Source organism: Seriola dumerili, unplaced genomic scaffold (assembly GCF_002260705.1).
Source record: "Seriola dumerili isolate Sdu_G_001 unplaced genomic scaffold, Sdu_1.0 BDQW01000319.1, whole genome shotgun sequence".
Classification (NCBI taxonomy): domain Eukaryota; kingdom Metazoa; phylum Chordata; class Actinopteri; order Carangiformes; family Carangidae; genus Seriola; species Seriola dumerili.
In genome coordinates this window covers 1,774,758-1,790,584 of record NW_019174574.1, presented here as the reverse complement: position 1 = coordinate 1,790,584, position 15,827 = coordinate 1,774,758, and the positions used below count along the sequence as shown (strand labels likewise).

Here is a 15,827-nt window from a genome sequence, read left to right as displayed (position 1 = left end):
TAAAACACACAACAGCTTTACACTGATTGTGCTCTGATTTTCATGTGTAACACTACATTCACAAACCTTTGTTAAAGGACAGTTCCACTTTATTTATTGGGTCCTGTTGTATTTTTCCTGTCAGTAACTAGAGCATTTTACTCACCAAGGGATGGAACTGACAATATTTTCAGTATCAAATAAGAAAATAATTAATTACTTTATTAGTCACTTGATCTATATAATATTTGAAAATACTGAAAAACATTTAGAGCTAGAGACCAAATTTTCACATGACATGTTTTGTCTGAGTAAAGCTGCTGACTAAATCTAAAGATATTGAACAAACAAAGAGAATTCAACAAGTTGGAATGAGAGAATAACTGGACTTGTTGCTTATAAAACAATAATAAATTAGTAATGTCATACACTTTCAGACAGTTCCTCCTTGTGGGGTCCAAGGTGTTGCATTCTGTGGTTCACATGAAAAGAAAAAGACGTAGTTGTGTGAAGCTACTTTCGCATCTCCACACACCTGATCAGTCACTGTAAGGTGAGTTTGATCGTGTGCTTGTCAGTTCTGGAAACTTTTTGCCCTCCTTCCATGCTGAAACTTCGACTTCAAACTTAGATGTAGTACCTTTTTTGAAACACAACGAGGCTTTTCTATTTTTTAAAGGTTCTTCAGTACTTCAGTCACAGCATCTGTGCCTTAAGGTTTAGATTGGCTTTGTAAAAACTTTTTCAGAGAACCTGAAACCACAACAACACACACTTGCAAAAGTTTTATACTGTTTGTTCAATCTTTGATTACAAACCTTTGTTAAAGAGGATATTTGTGAGTTTTCTCTGCCGCCAAACGTGGTTTCTTGTGGGAGCAGGTGGTGGTGATTGTTGCTTCACAAGAGCTTCAGCCTTCATTGTGTTTACAAGACAAGAGGTTATATGTCCTCTGAGCAGATACGTCTTAAGGACAGACTGGAGGCTGCAGTGACTCGCTATCGGAAAGTGAAGAGACGGGCTAGGGCTAGCTGGTTAGCATGCTAACTTAAGTTGAAAAAAAGACATGATAGAGACAAGAGTTAACATTGATGTTGCTTTCCACCTCTGGAGACAGCTGTTGGCGAGTAAAGGAATGAAGTTTGATGCTGAACTCACAACTCTTCTTCTAGACTGGTAAGTAAACAGCTGTTAATACTAATATTAGCTATGTAGCAATAGCAAAATTTTCACAGAGTCAATCTGTCACTCACTGCACATTTCAACATTAAAAAAGTTATTAGCTCCAACAATCACTGCTGACATGAAAGGCTGTCAATCCAGCATGATGGTTTTCTTCAAGTATGAACTTGCCCAGCTGTTCCTTATTGAATATAGCTATAGAGATAGGACTGGACTGGTTTAGAGCCAACTATAAAACTCTTAGAAAGACAAACAGCTTAAAGGCTTATGGCCTTTAAATGGACAAGAACATGGAAATAGTTGATAAAACTGAGTCATTGTTATTTTCCAAATCATTAGAGCCAAATAACTAAATTCATGATTTGTTTTACAATACTTTTATTTTTTGTCAGTTTGTATCCCCCAGCATGCATTGTCCATTTGGGGTATTTCAAATTATGAGTGAAATTAAGTAACATTTGCAATTTGAGACGTTTTATAAATATTTTTCATCATTTTAACCATCATTCATCTCAACAGTACAGAGCTGTTTAAAACCAGAATAACTGTTTGAAACAATCCTACACAAACATTTAACATCATATAACAAACACAAAAAACATTGTAAAGCTGCAAAATATCCACACAACATCAACACTCTCACTTACTCTCTCATTTTCACTACAAGCAGTGTTGAACTAAAAAGGGTATATACTGTACAGATGATCCCAAAGGGTGGACACCAAGTTACGTGACTTGGTAGTACAGGGGCTCCTCCAGTGTCCTTGGGCAAGATACTGAACCCCAAATTGCCTCTGATGGCTGTTCCATGAATGTTTGAGTGTGTGTGTGGTAGAAGCATGTGTAGAACAAAAGCGCTGAATGTGTGAATGGATGACTGTGGCCTGTATTGTAAAGTGCTTTGAGGGGTTGATAAGACTAGAGTGCGGTTCATTTACTTGAGCTAATTCTTCAATCAGTGTTTCCCAATGAAAATGAGACACCTCAGTTTGTTGCCCACCCCCTCTCCCTCAGCAGTCTCTCTTTGTCTCTGTGTGTATTGTCCCATAATGAACTGAATGCACTTATTTAAGTGCTGAAGCCAGATGAGCATATGTGAGGACCTGTGAGGCTCGCTCAGAGAAACACCCAGCCCACCATTTCCACATGCAATCAATACACTCTCCATCATGGTGTGACAGGCCAAAACACACAGACTCAGCCTCTCCAACACACATGGATGCATACATGTCTGTGTAAAACCTCATACTCACGTGGAGACCAGCTTCACAAACAACAAACAGCTCAGTCCACTTTTGGCTCCTCATGTCTCAATTAAAGGATCAGACTCAACACAGTGTAAAAAAGAAACTGGGAGTGACAGAGGAAACAATGTGGTCCTGCTGTGTGGGGAGATGATGTACTCACCATCAGCACGAACACAGGTGACTCGATCTGAGCCATGAATCAGTGTGTTTGGAGAAGGAGAAGACAGGAAGAGCGCGCTGGAGATGAAAGTGGATGAGTTACCAGAGACGAGATGAGACACAGAGGAAGCAGACGAACATTCAGCTGGAAGCCAGAGTTGATGAGCTGTAGCATTTCATCTGGAGCACACGCTGAGGCATGTTTTCATTATTAAAGTGATTAGAAAGTCTGTGTGACTTTTACTTATATGATTGGACTAAGTGTCAGGTTGTGGAAGAGTGTGACGTGAAGACCAGGAGAGTTATCTGCCACAGCTCCAACGCTGCCACTGCTGGCAGGGACAGAGAGACGACAAAACAGTAAATAAATATAATCATTATTTATCTGCATTCATGGTCACAAGATGATGTTGATCAGGATATTTGATATGGTCTGGACAGTGACTTCACCAACAACTTCAGAAAACGTCTTTATCAATTTGATTTGACAACACATGAGCTGCAATTACTCACAACACAACACAACACAAGTGTTTCCAGGGGACACTGAAACATGATGAACCTGGGACGTACTTGCATGGACGCACTTGTTATTCAATGCAACTGAACAACAAGTGCGTCCCAGCCATGTTCATCACTTTTTAGTGTCCCATGGAAACAGTTCTTCTGTGCTGTATTTGCAGCTCATGTGTTGTCAAATCAAACTCATGAAGATGTTTTCTGAAGTTGTTTGTGTTTTGTCTGTTTGCATGTGTTTTCTGAAGTTGCAGTGTGTTGAGCTCTCAGTGCCGCCGTAGTAAAGTGTCAAAAATCTTAGTATTGAAATGACACAAAGCTACAACATTGAGGACCTTTGCAACAAACAAAGGAAGGATCGGACGTTTTTTATCATGTTCTCCACAATCAGAGGAATGATATTAGTATCATATGATATATTAGTAGCATCAAGCACAGAAACGAGTCTGAGTGAGGGCTCCGACCACTTGAAGGAAAATTACAGTATTGCACTTGCCCACAGTCCCACAGACTAAGTAAGAGCAAGCAGCAGAAGCCCCCTAAAGCTCCCTGAGTAAACTTCAGTTTTACATAAATCACCTCAAACACTCTTTCGTCCAACTGAAAGCAGCTAGTTTAGTTAGCTGGCAAAGCTGCCCCAGGAGTAGATCCCTGTGCAGTTACCTACAGTATCATAGCTAATACATGGAGCGCTTTGTGTTCACTGTAGACTGGATTCAAATCTCTAAAACAGCAGTGGTGAATGCAAAGTCAGCATGGCCAACCAATCTCTTTTAATTAGTATTGAGGAGTGTGATGGGAACATAAACTGAAGCTCCTGACCTGGAACTGCAGGATTTTACACGTTGCCCTCCACAGTGATATTGCACAGGGGTGAACTCAGTTTTGTTATATACTGTATATTCATATTTACATGCCCTTTACAACAGAAATACAGCAGTTAGCTCCATTAGCTCCACTATTCAATCATAGATGGTTTAATACATCCGTGTAGATGTAGGTATGACTCTGTGCAAGACAGAACACAGATTTCCATGGACTTGTTGGAGTTGTGAGAATATATGACAGTGGTCATAGGCCAGCCTGATAAGAGCAGATCATCACAGAGACGTCAGCTCTTACTGAAAGCTCTGACCACACGGCTGCTTGTTCCGATAAGGAAGGCTGGATGTGTCACTGGGTCAAAAAGTGAAGTCTGAATCATCTGCAGCAACACCAAGACAACACTGGGAATGTTGCTGCAACCACACTGAGGCCTCAGCTGTCAATCACACCACTCACTGGGAGAACTCATGTTTACTTCAGTCTCTGTGTGGATACAGTTTCTAAATGACAGCATGCAGAAAAAAACTTTTAGTGCTCCATATCCAGTTCGCAAGTAGCTTCAGTCTGGGAAACTGCATCCTACCACCTGATCATGAACCATAATGCTAATCTATAACAATGATATTTCAAACTTTATGTACAATCGACTGTATACATTAAAGTACATATAAAAAAAACTGGACTGGAGATTAAATCCAAGCATCCACCTACGAGGCTGAGAAGTGAAGCCAACAACAAAGTGCTAAAACCTGCAGTTCCTCTAATGACCACTAGAGTCTGGCTCCAACAGTGAGTCAGTCCCCATAGACTCCCATGTTAAAATGTCCAACTTTACAGCAGAAATAAACATGTTTACAGCCTGGTACAAAAACTGTTTTGGTCTCTAGAGCTAATTTCCTACTTCATGACAACTATTTATATAACTCACCTGTTTACGTTTTATTAAGGATTAAAGTTATGGAGAATTGAGGGCGCGGCCTCTTTGAGTGACAGCTCGGTGAGTATATGCACCTAATTCTCAGCTCCATTCACGCCCCATCTCTTTGTCCATTTTTGGATTAGCTGGGAGTTAGTGGCGGAGTCAGGCACTGCCAAGATGGGAACTGTGGGGCAGCTCACTCTTTGCTTCAGAAACCTATGGGTGACATCACAGAGGTTACGTTCATCTTTATTTAAAGTCTATCATTAAATAACTTAACGGGGATGTGTAACCGCCAAGTGTCAAATCTGATGTTACTTTTGTCCCTGAAAGATTTATTTCAGGAAACCATATCTTCTTCATATTTCATACTATTTGTGATGCTGTGTAATGTGCAAATCTGGGTATGGTTTGAATTTCTGCAAAGAAAGTACATTTTTGTTGTAAACAAAGCCTCCACTGCGTCCATGCTGCCTGCTGGAACACAGCTGATTGGTTTCTCCACTCTGACAAACTGCAGAGGAATGCCACCAAATCACTGACGGCTGCCAGGCCTCCAAAAATCATTGGATGACTATCAAAGGTCAGTCAGCCTCTAACTAGCATTTCAAATCTGTGTTCGCCAGAGGGTAAAACACTATAAAGGTACACTATGTTATAAGACACACCCCTGATCTGCTGCCAACCGGTTGAAGGAGAAGCTTTGACCCAGGCAGACAGGTAGTGTAGATCGTTAATAGACATGTTTGACATCTGTCTTTTTTTTCCTCATGAGTCATTAAAGGATTTAGTGAAGCTGTTCACACACTGAAGCAACATAATTCATGTCAGCAGGACAGAAGATTGACATTTTGTTTTTAAGGACAAGACACGGATGAAGTGAAGAAAGTAAGAAGAAGCTTTATTACCTGTGGGTTTCTATGGTATGTGAACTGGAATGATGATTGTTGAGTCAGTAACACTCCCTTTGATAAGTGGGTGTATGAGTTACATAACACAAATCTGATTGCACAGCAGCAGTGTTCCTCTTTTTCACACTTTATGAAACAGATGGGCAAGCAGGGCCTACAACTTTGTTTGGGAATATGCATCACTAAAGCACATGTTCAAACAACATAACAAGGGCCTACATTATTACAACATGCACATTCCAGTTTTACATCAGGACTCACTGTGTAGCAAAAAGGCGAAAAAAAAAACTGAAGAGATGCTCCACAGAAAGATTTATTGAGTACATCCACAACATGTTAATGTTTACATGCTCAGGCTTCACAGAGCTCAAGCAACAACTTAGCAACATTAGTGAATTTAAACAAATAATGACAATCGAGCATTCGTGTGAATATTTTATAATAATAGTCAAATCATATACTTAAGTAATGATGACTCATGATGATTGAACTCAATGAGGAATTCCTGCAGGATGCATCATGAATTCCTGCTGCTCAAAATAAGCAATGATCAAGTCATTATGACTTTATGTGATTAATTCCCACATATCTGCTCAGCTTGTCTGATTTCTATGAGAATGGTGGTTTTAACATATTTACAATAGTGGGTAGAACATGACTTGTTTTTTTTTGATTGTGTTTGTATTGTTGTTGGAGGCAGTGGAGTGTAGCATGAAAATCATCAAAGCAATTAGAGGAGAATGATCAGACGTTTGTGACATGATGCAGTGTTGTATGCACATGAAGTGCGGCTGATGTTTGCGCAGGTTGGACGTTGTAGCTCCGGGGTCCCGTGAATCCCACATCTTCACATTCACCTCACCATCATCAAACTACATTCAAATGAATACTTACTTACTGAATATAGTCATGTGATGAATCAGTAACAAACAAATGGACACATAACACAACAGTAATTAATGATAATCAATTATCAAACTTAAATGAAATAGCTCAAGAAAAACAGGCAAGATAAGGTTATAAAAAAGGTCTAATGTCAAAATCTTGGTCCCTAAAGATAGATAGTGTATATATTCAATAAGGCTCCATTTGGCCTTTTTTCTTTTGGTCCTGATTTATCACCGATTTTTTTCTGCCTGTGTCATTTTTCCCTGGAGCTCCCAGCAGGTTAATCTAATCACAGACACACTGGATGGTGTTTCATAGAACACAAAACAAGCACCTGTTTGATGCTGTTCATATATTTTGTGCTTCTTGCTCTTACTCTGATTTTAAAGCTGTGCAGCTGTTAGTTACACTGAAGTCAATGATTAAAAACCTATCCACCCAAAAAAATCAGCTCCAACACAAGTGCAGTGCTGCTTGACCTTAATGCATCAGTAATAATACTCCATTGTATTCACTGGAGCTTCCACTGCTCATGGGCACAGTTGAGAAAGTAGAGAGCCATTCAGACTGGAGTCAGCAGCTTTCTCTTCACATGTTTGAAGCTGACATATAACATATGAATGAAGGATGGATAGACATCGCTCTCTCTCTGCAGGGGAGCCGCCTCCTCATCGCCTTAGTGAGGCTTCGGGAGTGTAGGAGAAATGCCGTGGTGGCGCCTGGTGGCTGAAGCCTGCAGCAGAAAATACACCCTGCGCTGCCCAGGGCACGACAGCCGAGGAGGAACCGCGGAGTTTACAACTGTCTGAACCGAGCCCAGGATGATCATAAACAGGCACACTCTGTCTCTGTGTCCCATGTCTGACAGAGACACTACGATGTTTCACATTTCACGAAGAGCATTTTTTGTTTATCAGCAAGAATGTTTGTTAACCTGCGCAGTAAACAAATAAATAGACGAAGAAGACTGTATAAGCACACGATCATTATCAGAGTAACTGCCGCATTAATTGTGTGCGTAAAAGCGCATCGTGCCCAAATGCGTAATACTCATGGCACCTGCAGCATCTCTCTTCCTCTTTGTGTAAAGCCTGCGTGCCCTTGTAGTATCGTTTTCGTTGCTGTTTTTTCAACAACGTGCTAATGTGCTTATTATGTCTTTTAGTGGTGCCTGTCCAGGGGCGGTCTCTCTCGCTCTCTGCCCTGCCAGTTGTTGGACAGGTTTGCGAGGGGCGGGTTTCCTTCTCTGTGAGGTTAAGTAGCTGCCGGCAGCGGAGCTGAGAGAGCATTCCGCACCAGTCCTGCCCTGACTCTCTCACCACCTCTCTGTATCTGAAACACAGGGAAACTGTACTTTTATACCGAGGCTAAATTTAGGGGGCTGGTCGGTGCGCGGCGTCCCCATCCTGGACGCGCTTCCTTCCCCCAGCCTCGCATTGGTCTGATTTGTGCAGGGAACAACGTTTATAAGAAAAGCAGCTCTGTCCAGACTCACAGCTACATGAGTGAGGAGAAACAGCTCATCGGACGACAGAAGAAGCGACGCGATCTGTAGCTTTTTCTGGAGACTCTCTGGACTCTGGTAATTTCCTTTAAACACAGAAAGTGCCTCTTCTCAACACTTGAGGGATTTTTTTCCACTTTTTTTTTAACAACGCATGGAAATGGCCTTGAGCGGGACCATTTTACCATCAATCTCTACCTTTGCCAACCAGAAGGAGAAAGGCTGGGAAGATGTAAGTTGCACTCTTTATATATTTACACTTGTTGTGAGCCTGTTGATAGAGTCACATAGGTTCATGCACTTGCTCTGCCAGAATCAGTCTGTCAGATCAGAGCACATACACTGTGTGTGCTGGTCCTTGAAAAGTTTTTTGGAACTTTGGAACTGTGTTGTTAAATGTTTAAACACAGTTTGTTGGTGATATTCATCCACTTTTAGACACCTTTTGTGCTATTTTCGAAATATTTCATAAAATTAGATTAATAAAATAAATCTATTGATGTATCTGAAACTGCTGTCAAAGATTTTGAAACAAACTAATCCTGCTCTCTCATCCTCGCTCCAGAGGTGGAAGGGCGACATGAGCAGCGTTGCGCCCGACTTGGACAGCAGCTGCCTGGGCAGAAAAGATGAAGAGGACCTGGATAAGTTCTTGGATCTTGAGTTTATTCTCGCAAACACATCTGGCTCTGACGGAGCGCCAGCCGCCGGGACGGGGGTAGAGTCCTATCGGCTCCAGGAGTCCGGGTCGTCCGCGTATCACCAGCAGCAGCAGCACACCGGGATGCCCCAGCCGCAGGCCAATTACACCTCTGTCCCAGACATGAACTGCCCTCCTCCGCCCTACAACAGTCTGATGGCGGAGCTTCTGCGCTCCGACGTGGATACGAGCTTCTTCTCCGGGAACAGTCCCAGCATCCAGGGCAGATTCCTGATCAGCTCCGCGCCTTTCCAGACCACTCAGGATTTATTCCCCGAGCATCCGAACATTAAAGTGGAGCCCGCCTCCATGGACACATACGGACCTGTCATGGGTCTAGTGCCCCAGAGCTGCACCAAAATCAAGCATGAAGGGAACGTCTCCTGCATGATGTCATACGAGCAGCAGCCGCGGCTGGCCAACTCCCCGCAGGCTGCAGTCGGCAGCATGACGCCGCCGCTCAGCCCGGACGACCTGATGAGCTCCGAGTGCCACCAGCCCCAGATGTGCAACGCCACCTCGCTGACGTTCCCGCAGAGCTTCCACTCCCACCACCGGAGCGCGCCCGGGGGATTCCCTCACCCGCACACCGGGATGCAGCTCCCTTTCACAGGGGCGCACCACCATCACCATTTTCCCGCCATGTTCGGAGAGGACGCGGCCATGGGCATGCAGCAGCAGCCGGCGTCCGGCCAGCGGGTCCTCCTCACCCCACCATCCTCCCCGCTGGAAATGATGGACACCAAGCCAAAGAGGGGTCGCCGGTCCTGGCCCAGGAAACGGACGGCGACACACACCTGCACTTTTACCGGCTGTGGGAAAACCTACACCAAGAGCTCCCACCTGAAGGCGCACCTCAGGACGCACACAGGTAAGACCTGCATGAATGTGCTGGATGCTCTTCACCACTTATTGCCTTACATCATACCAGCCTCCACATAATGACGTCATTAACCGTGGTTTTTTGTGTTTACAGGAGAGAAACCATACCACTGCAGCTGGGAGGGTTGCGGCTGGAAGTTCGCTCGTTCCGATGAGCTCACACGTCACTTCCGGAAGCACACCGGGCACCGGCCGTTCCAGTGTCACCTGTGTGAACGGGCGTTCTCCCGGTCCGACCACCTCGCCCTGCACATGAAGAGGCACATGTGAGGACACAAGCTGAGCAGAGAGGACTCTATGCATCAACCACACGAAAAGAACTGTAACAACCCTATGGTCAGATATAGAACCATGCTATGCAAATATATAGATGCAAGTTCCTATAGTTCATTTAACTATAGTGGTACCATGGCAGGATTAGCAGCCATACAGTATGATGAGGCCACTAGCCTATTGACTACACTGTAATGCCTACAGGTATATTTATAGGAATATTATAGTGAGTTTCATCAGGGGGGAGGAAAAGGAGCATCAAGATGAAATGCCTTAAAAAAAATATCTATTTAAAAGTTATTTTGAGAGAAGTGACAAACACAAATCACAAATCACAAATCAATGAGCAAACACAGCAGATATGACAGAGACAGATGAATTCTGTTCAGACTTTTGTAACGATGTAGCTGGTACTACTTTTTTGTATGGGATGCTGTTTGTATAGACAACAAGTGAACAAATGAATTTCCACTCAACATGTCAGGCACATGCAGCTGAAGCAACTGGAAGCAGACATTCCTCTGAAGAGCAAATATTTTGTTGTATTTTCACCATTAGTGCCTTTCTATAACACATTATTACACATCTTACGAGCGCCATATTCTTCACTGGCTAAATGACAATCAAAGTTTTATTCTGTGTGTTATATTGTAAGTGTAAACTGCACGTGAAATAAGCTTTTAGACAATGTTTTGTTCTAAAACTGCCTTTCATTCTGTCCTCCTTGAAGGCTTGAACTGAATGTCGTGTCTGTGAGTCTGTCTGTTGTCTACTAGCATTTGAAGTCAGGGTCTTTTACAGTAGGAAGTCTCACAGAACAGCAACACCACCTGACTGACAAAGGGCTATTCAGTCTTTGGAAATAAGACTTGTTTGTTTGTGTGATGAACAAATGTACTGCCTTGTAAATAGAATTTTTTATATAATGTAAATAGTTTATTTTAATGTACATATTAAACTAAATGAACAACATGATTCCTGAGTCCTGAGTGTGAATGTCAAAGATCTGGATGGAAGGAAGGTTGATATTATATAAGACCAGGTTTGACACACACACATACACACACACACACACACACACACACACACACACACACACACATACACACACACACACACACATACACACACACGTACACGTTTTTGACTTTGTTTTCTTCTGAAATATTGGAGTTTGACTTTTTCAAGACAACAACCTACTAAATGACTAAAGGAAAGAATGTGAAGAAAGAACCTGAGGATGATACTGATGATGTGTTTGTAGACACACACAGTCTGTAGTAACAGGAGCTCCTGAGTAGATGAAGAGTAACAAGCCAAAAAGAGCAAGTAAAAATTTTTTTTTTTTTTTTTTTGGCGGTTACATCTGGATAGGGTGTTCAATATGAAACCACAAAAACAAGCACCGTTGTTTGATGCTGTTTCTATATATTTTGCTTCTTGCTCTTACTCTCTGATTTCAAAGCTGTGCAGCTGTATGGTTACACTGAAGTCAATGATTAAAAACCTATCCACCCAAAAAAAATCAGCTCCAACACAAGTGCATGCTGCTTGACCTTAATGCATCAGTAATAATACTCCATTGTATTACTGGAGCTCCAACTGCTCATGGGCACAGTTGAGAAGGTAGAGAGCCATTCAGACTGGAGTCAGCAGCTTTTCTTCACATGTTTGAAGCTGACATATAATAATATGAATGAAGGATGGATAGACATCGCCTCTTCTCTGCAGGGAGCCGCCCCTCATCGCCTTAGTGAGGCTTCGGAAGTGTAGGAGAAATGCCGTGGTGGCGCCTGGTGGCTGAAGCCTGCAGTCAGAAAATACACCCTGCGCTGCCCAGGGCACGACCAGCCGAGGAGGAACCGCGGAGTTTACAACTGTCTGAACCGAGCCCAGGATGAAATCATAAAACAGCACACTCTGTCTCTGTGTCCCATGTCTGACAGAGACACTACGATGTTTCATTTCACGAAGAGCATTTTTTGTTTATTCAGGCAAGAATGTTTGTAATACTGCGCAGTAAACAAATAAATAACGAAGAAGACTGTATAAAGCACACGATCATTATCAGAGTAACTGCCGCATTAATTGTGTGCGTAAAAAGCGCATCGTGCCCAAATGCGTAATACTCATGGCACCTGCAGCATCTCTCTTCCTCTTTGTGTAAAGCCTGCGTGCCCTTGTAGTATCGTTTTTCGTTGCTGTTTTTTTCACACAACAGTGCTAATGTGCTTATTATGTCTTTTTAGTGGTGCCTGTCCAGGGGCGGTCTCTCTCGCTCTCTGCCCTGCCAGTTTGTTGGACAGGTTTGCGAGGGGCGGGTTTTCCTTCTCGGTGGTTAAGTAGCTGCCGGCAGCGGAGCTGAGAGAGCATTCCGCACCAGTCCTGCCCTGACTCTCATACACCTCTCTGTATCTGAAACACAGGGAAACTGTACTTTTATACCGAGGCTAAATTTAGGGGGCTGGTCGGTGCGCGGCGTCCCCATCCTGGACCGCTTCCTTCCCCCAGCCTCGCATTGGTCGCTGAATTTGTGCGAGGGAACAACGTTTATAAGAAAAAGCAGGCTCTGTACCAGACTCACAGCTACATGAGTGAGAGAAACAGCTCATCGACGACAGACAGGAAGCCAGACGCGATCTGTAGCTTTTTTCTGGAGACTCTCTGGACTCTGTAATTCTCCTTTAAACACAAAAAGTGCCTCCTTCTCAACACTTGAGGGATTTTTTTCCACTTTTTTTTAACAACCGACATGGAAATGCCTTGAGCGGAGGACATTTTAACCATCAAATCTCTACCTTTGCCAACCAGAAGGAGAAAGGCTGGGAAGATGTAAGTTGCACTTCTTTATATATTTACACTTGTTGTGAGCCTGTTGATAGAGTCAACAATAAGGTCCATGCACTTGCTCTGCCAAGAATCAGTCTGTCAGATCAGAGCACAATCACTGTGTGTGCTGTTCCCTGAAAAGTTTTTTGGAACTTTGGAACTGTTTTTAAAATGTTTAAAACACAGTTTTGTTGGTGATATTCATCCACTTTTAGACACCTTTTGTGCTATTTTCGAAAATATTTTATAAAATTAGATTAAATAAAATAAATCTATTGATGTATTGAAACTGCTTGTCAAAGATTTTGAAAAAAACTAATCCTGCTCTCTCATCCTCGCTCCAAGAGGTTGGAAGGGCGACATGAGCAGCGTTGGCGCCCGACTTGGACAGCAGCTGCCTGGGCAGAAAAGATGAAGAAGGACCTGGGATAAGTTCTTGGATCTTGAAGTTTATTCTCGCAAACCACATCCTGGCTCTGACGGAGCGCCAGCCGCCGGGAAGCGGGGGTAGAGTCCTATCGGCTCCAGGAGCTCCGGGGTCGTCCGCGTATACACAGCAGCAGCAGCACACCGGATGCCCCAGCCGCAGGCCAATTACACCTCTGTCCAGACATGAACTGCCCCTCCTCCGCCCTACAACAGTCTGATGGCGGAGCTTCTGCCGCTCCGACGTGGATACGAGCTTCTTCTCCGGGAACAGCCCAGCATCCAGGGCAGATTCCTGATCAGCCTCCGCGCCTTTCCAGACCACTCAGGATTTATCCCCGAGCATACCGAACATTAAAGTGGAGCCCGCCTCCATGGACACATACGGACCTGTCATGGGTCTAGTGCCCAGAGCTGCACCAAATCAAGCATGAAGGGAACGTCTCCTGCATGATTCATACGAGCAGCAGCCGCGGCTGGCCAACTCCGCCGCAGGCTGCAGTCGGCAGCATGACGCCGCCGCTCAGCCCGGACGACCGGATGAGCTCCGAGTGCACCAGCCCCAGATGTGCAAACGCCACCTCGGCTGAACGTTCCGCAAGAGGCTTCCAACTCCCACCACCGGAGGCGCGCCCGGGGATTCCCACCCGCACACCGGGATGCAGCCCTTTCACAGGGGCGCACCACCAATCACCATTTTCCCGCAATGTCGGAGGAGGACGCGCCATGGGCATGCAGCAGCAGCCGGCGTCCGGCCAGCGGGTCCTCCTCACCCAACATCTCCCCGCTGGAAATGAATGGACACCAAGCCAAAGAGGGGTGCCGGTCCTGACCAGGAAACGGACGGCGACACACACCTGCACTTTTACCGCTGGTGGGAAAACCTACACACAAGAGCTCCCACCTGAAGGCGCACCTCAGGACCACACAGGTAAGACCTGCATGAATGTGCTGGATGCTTCTTCACACTTATTGCCTTACATCATACCAGCCTCCACATAATGACGTCATTAACGCTGTGGTTTTTTTGTGTTACAGGAGAGAAACCATACCACTGCAGCTGGGAGGGTTGCGGCTGGAAGTTCGCTCGTTCCGATGAGCTCACACGTCACTTCGCCGGAAGCCACACCGGGCACCGGCCGTTCCAGTGTCACCTGTGTGAACGGGCGTTCTCCCGGTCCGACCACCTCGCCCTGCCACATGAAGAGGCACATGTGAGGACACAAGCGTGACTAGCAAGAGGACTCTATTGCATCAACCACAACGAAAAAGAACTGTAACAACCCTATGGTCAGATATAGAACCATGCTATGCAAATATATAGATGCAAGTTCCTATAGTTCATTTAACTATAGTGGTACCATGGCAGGATTAGCAGCCATACAGTATGATGAGGCCACTAGCCTATTGACTACACGTAATGCCTACAGGTATATTTATAGGAATATTATAGTGAGTTTCATGGGGGAGGAAAGGACATCAAGATGAAATGCCTTTAAAAAAAAATATATCTATTTAAAAGTTATTTTAGAGAAGTGACAAACACAAATCACAAATCACAAATCAATGAGCAAACACAGCAGATATGACAGAGACAGATGAATTCTGTTCAGACTTTTGTAACGATGTAGCTGGTACTATACTTTTTTTGTATGGATGCTGTTTGTATAGACAACAAGTGAACAAATGAATTTCCACTCAACATTCAGGCACATGCAGCTGAAGCAACTGGAAGCAGACATTCCTCTGAAGAGCAAATATTTTGTTGTATTTTCACCATTAGTGCCTTTCTATAACACATTATTTACACATCTTACGAGCGCCATATTCTTCACTGGCTAAATGACAATCAAAGTTTTATTCTGTGTGTTATATTGTAAGTGTAAACTGCACGTGAAATAAGCTTTTAAGACAATGTTTTGTTCTAAATACTGCCTTTCATTCTGTCCTCCTTGAAGGCTTGAACTGAAATGTCGTGTCTGTGAGTCTGTCTGTTGTCTACTAGCATTTGAAAGTCAGGGTCTTTTACAGTAGGAAGTCTCACAGAAACAGCAACACCACTGACTGACAAAGGGCTATTCAGTTTTTGGAAAAAAGACTTGTTTGTTTGTGTGATGAACAAATGTACTGCCTTGTAAATAGAATTTTTTTATATAATGTAAATAGTTTATTTTAATGTACATATTAAACTAAATGAACAACATGATTCCTGAGTCCTGAGTGTGAATGTCAAAGATCTGGATGGAAGGAAGGTTGATATTATATAAAGACCAGGTTTGATGTGAATACACACACACATACACACACACACACACACACATACACACACACACACACACATAACACACACACACACCACACACATACATCACACACAAACATACATACACAACACCACACACACACACATACACACACAACACACACACACACACATACACACACACCACACACACACACACACATACACACAACGACATACACACACACACAAACATACATACACACACACACACACACACACACACATACACAGATCACACACAGACACACATACAACGCACACACAACACACACACACAAAATA

The 15,827-nt window shown here is 43.8% G+C and overlaps 1 protein-coding gene and 1 pseudogene across 1 annotated transcript; both read left to right on the top strand.

The window, feature by feature from the left end:
* The first annotated feature begins 7,925 nt into the window (after positions 1–7,925).
* Positions 7,926–10,960, top strand: LOC111231782 (Krueppel-like factor 2). Its single transcript, XM_022759020.1, has 3 exons — positions 7,926–8,362; positions 8,696–9,701; positions 9,807–10,960. Exons 1-3 carry the CDS (start codon positions 8,285–8,287, stop codon positions 9,980–9,982), a joined length of 1,260 nt encoding a protein of 419 aa, XP_022614741.1. The 5' UTR covers positions 7,926–8,284; the 3' UTR covers positions 9,983–10,960.
* Positions 10,961–11,763: 803 nt separating this feature from the next.
* Positions 11,764–14,458, top strand: LOC111231799 (annotated as a pseudogene).
* Positions 14,459–15,827: the final 1,369 nt, after the last annotated feature.

Excerpts from the sequence above, each read along its gene's own strand:
- LOC111231782 (XM_022759020.1), top strand. The coding sequence starts at position 8,285 with ATGGAAATGGCCTTGAGCGGGACCATTTTACCATCAATCTCTACCTTT. Across the intron at positions 8,363-8,695 it reads AGGAGAAAGGCTGGGAAGAT|AGGTGGAAGGGCGACATGAG; the intron begins GTAAGTTGCACT and ends TCCTCGCTCCAG. Across the intron at positions 9,702-9,806 it reads GCACCTCAGGACGCACACAG|GAGAGAAACCATACCACTGC; the intron begins GTAAGACCTGCA and ends TTGTGTTTACAG.